The sequence below is a fragment of the Octodon degus genome, unplaced genomic scaffold (assembly GCF_000260255.1).
Source record: "Octodon degus isolate 3935 unplaced genomic scaffold, OctDeg1.0 scaffold00072, whole genome shotgun sequence".
Classification (NCBI taxonomy): domain Eukaryota; kingdom Metazoa; phylum Chordata; class Mammalia; order Rodentia; family Octodontidae; genus Octodon; species Octodon degus.
Genome location: NW_004524648.1, coordinates 526,635 through 529,813, shown reverse-complemented (window position 1 = coordinate 529,813; position 3,179 = coordinate 526,635). Strand labels below are relative to the sequence as shown.

Here is a 3,179-nt window from a genome sequence, read left to right as displayed (position 1 = left end):
GGGCTGGAGAGATGGCTCAGTGGTCTAAGGCACCTACTTGGAACAAGCTTGATAAAGCACATGGACCGCGGTTCGATTCCCCCAGCACCACATGCCAGCCAGCTGCGCCCCCTGGTGAGCTGAGCTGGCCACACTCACACACACACACACCCCCCAAAATAAATGTTAATAAATAAATAAATTAAAAAAAAAAAATAAAAGCAAATCTTATACAGCCTTACATTTCAATTATTTTTCTTCAAAAGGAGTGAGTTGTGTACAGGGGGCTTAAATGCTTTATAGATAAGAAAAAAACTGCACTGGAACCAACTTATTCAACATCATCCTCTTCTTCATCCTCCTCATCCTCTTCTTCATCTTCTTCTTCCTCTTCATCCTCATCTTCCTCATCCTCCTCTTCTTCCTTCTTTTTCTTCCTTTTTTCACCTTGACGACTCCGTTTTTTGCTGCATCAGGTTTTCCTTTAGCCCGGTAGGCAGCGATGTCCTTTTCATACTTCTCCTTCAGCTCAGCAGCCTTCTCATATGGCTGCTTGTCATCTGCTGCAGTGTTATCCCACATTTCTCCAAGTTTCTTTGCAACATCACCGATGGAGAGGCCAGGATGTTCTCCTTTGATTTTTGGGTGATACTCAGAGCAGAACAAGAAGAAGGCTGAAAGAGGCCTCTTGGGCATATTGGGATCCTTGAACTTCTTTTTCATTTCTCTTTTAGGAGGAATATAAGTTTTCATTTCTCTTTTGTAACGAGCCTTGTCCACTCAAGTTTTCCTTTTTCTTTAGCAGACATGGTCTTCCACCTCTCTGAGCATCTCTTAGAAAACTCTAAGAAGTTAACAGAAATATCCGGGGCTTCTTATGCTTCTCTTAGCAAGCTTGCACAAAGAATGCATATGATGACATCTTGCCTCTTGGCTTCTTAGGATCTCCTTTGCCCGTGTTTACTTGTTTTCCTCAGTGAGGTACAAAGTTGCCCAGTGCCTGTCCGGCTCTCACTTGTCCTAGCGCTGTCTCTATGGAGCTTAATGTACTTGGGGTGGTGTTTTAAAATCTCCACTGGTAGCTGTGCTGAGCAGCCATTGGTGTCAGGATGGGTGAGGTGGTAGAAGTATGTGGGATGGGCCAAGGGAGGGAGGAGCTGGTGATTTTGCTTCCTGAGAGGGCCAAGCCCAGCTGTCCTCTGTTGCTGTAGCCATCGGCCTTGCCTTATGGGGGGCTACTGCCTATTGTGGGAACCTTGGTGGATAGGCTGCTGGACATGGGCTTGGGGAGGGGTATCTGGGGCCTGGGCCATGTGGAGGGAGACTGGATGGATTGGGCGGAGGCCAGGAGGACACACATAGCCCTTCTAGGCTGCAGTGCTGTACCTTGACATTGAGGAGTTCAACAGCCTCCTTCCCTCTGTGAATCTCAGGTTCCCATGTGCCAGTTGGGTTTCTATCTCCCCTCACAGTAGAGAGCTGTTATAAAGAGCTACCCTGGAAAATGAAAAGAGATACCTAAGATGAAGGATGCTAGAGTGGATTGAATGGAAGAGGATGGGAGTCTGCCTCCTGAAGGAGTGGGGTGGGGCTCAGGTGGGTCTCTTGAGGGCCAGGAGTGGGAGCCCTGGGGATGAGATGGGGTAAATGGTGAGGTTTGAAGAAGAAACTGGTAGGGATGTGGAGAGGACACCTATGATATAGCTTGGTTTGTTGCTGGGAACTGGGAGCAGAGGTCTCCGGGAGCTTCCTCAGGGGGAGAAGATTCTGTACCTAATTCAAGGCCCAGTGTTGACCTGTGCTGGTCAGCCGCATCCTCTCCTTTTCTTGTTGACCCTGGAGCCTGTTATGGGGAACTCGAGGCAGAGCAGAGCTGGCTGACTGGGTGCCTGAAAGAATTTTTCAGGGTTTTGAGCATCCTGGAGGTGGTGGTGATTTTAGTGATGTTGATAGTGATGTGGACATTAGTGGTGGTGATACAGGTAGTGATGGTGGCACGGGTAGTGACATTGATAGTAATGGTGACAAGATAGTGATGGTATTTAGTGATGTGTACTGGCAGTGACAGTGACACTAATGGTGATGTAACACATGATGGTGACACTAATAGTGATGGTGATACTGAGATAACACTGATAGTGTTAGAGATAATGATGGTGTTGGTGACAGGACGGTAGTGACAGTGTAGAGGAGACTAGGAGATGGTGACAGGTGGTGACATTGGTGATTATGACCCCTAAATAGGAGGAGACTCCAACAGTGAGAGTCTGTCCCCTCTCTGTCTCTGGAGGAGGAGGAGCCTCCCTTTACAGCCATAAGGGCTGGCATCTGGGAGGTAAAAATAGAAGCTCATGGTGCCGTTTCCTCTGCCAGCAGGGTGGGTGTGGACCAGGGGGAGGTGCGGCTGCTGGGAGAGTCTGTGGCAAACGTGGTCTTCCTTCTTCTGGGCACCTTGCCTGGTGTAACTCACCTGCTGGTTCTCTCTGGAGCCTCCTGTCAGTTTCCGTCCCAGGAATAGAATCTCTCTGTCTAATAGAGTGCTGGATCTTCCCAAAGCTGAAGGCCAGAAAACCTTGATGTGTTGTCCTCCTTCCAATGACAGGCACAGCTGGGGTTGTAGAGTCTCCTTGTCAGGTCGTAGTAATAAGGGGTGGGGGAGGCTATGCACAAAATACTTAAGACCCCTGGGTCTTAGCTTGAGTGAGACTGGGCCTCTGATTTCACCCTTCTGAGTTTAACTTTTCTCATTTCTAAAATAGTAGAGTAGTGGTATCCATCTCAGTCCTCCCTGTGGGGGCTAGAGTTGAACTTGACCCTGTAGCTTCCATCCCCTGCAGGGTCTGCCAGCCTGGAGGGGTGGGCCACTCTGGGACCCCTCCCCTCCAGGTGCTGGGTGGAAGCCATGAGCACCACACTGACTCAGGCCCTGGCTTTTCTCTTGGCAGGATTGACAAGACCATGCTGGCGAGCCTGAAGGTCAAGTAAGTAGTCACTTCTTTTTCTCTCGAGGCCAGACATGACAGTCAGCTTGGGCTCCCCCAGGGCCTTTGAGCCCTCTACATTATGGGGAACACTTGTGGATATCACACTGTTAGATTCTAGTCTCAGTTGGCTGGGGGTGGGGGTGGGGTAGGGATGGTGTGCTTCCCTGGACAGGGATTTGATTCTTGGCTGTCCAGGGAAAGACAGAGGCGGGAGCT

The 3,179-nt window shown here is 49.6% G+C and overlaps 1 protein-coding gene across 5 annotated transcripts in view; it reads left to right on the top strand.

Moving 5' to 3' along the window:
- Rap1gap2 (RAP1 GTPase activating protein 2) overlaps positions 1 to 3,179 on the top strand; it is a 270,799-nt gene that overhangs the window by 26,444 nt on the left and 241,176 nt on the right. For all 5 annotated transcript variants that reach the window (XM_023719944.1, XM_023719943.1, XM_004635324.2 and 2 more), the window contains exon 2: positions 2,925 to 2,960. In XM_023719944.1, the coding sequence (XP_023575712.1) occupies positions 2,938 to 2,960 (23 nt within the window). In that variant the 5' untranslated portion in view covers positions 2,925 to 2,937. The remainder of the gene's footprint in view (positions 1 to 2,924; positions 2,961 to 3,179) is intronic.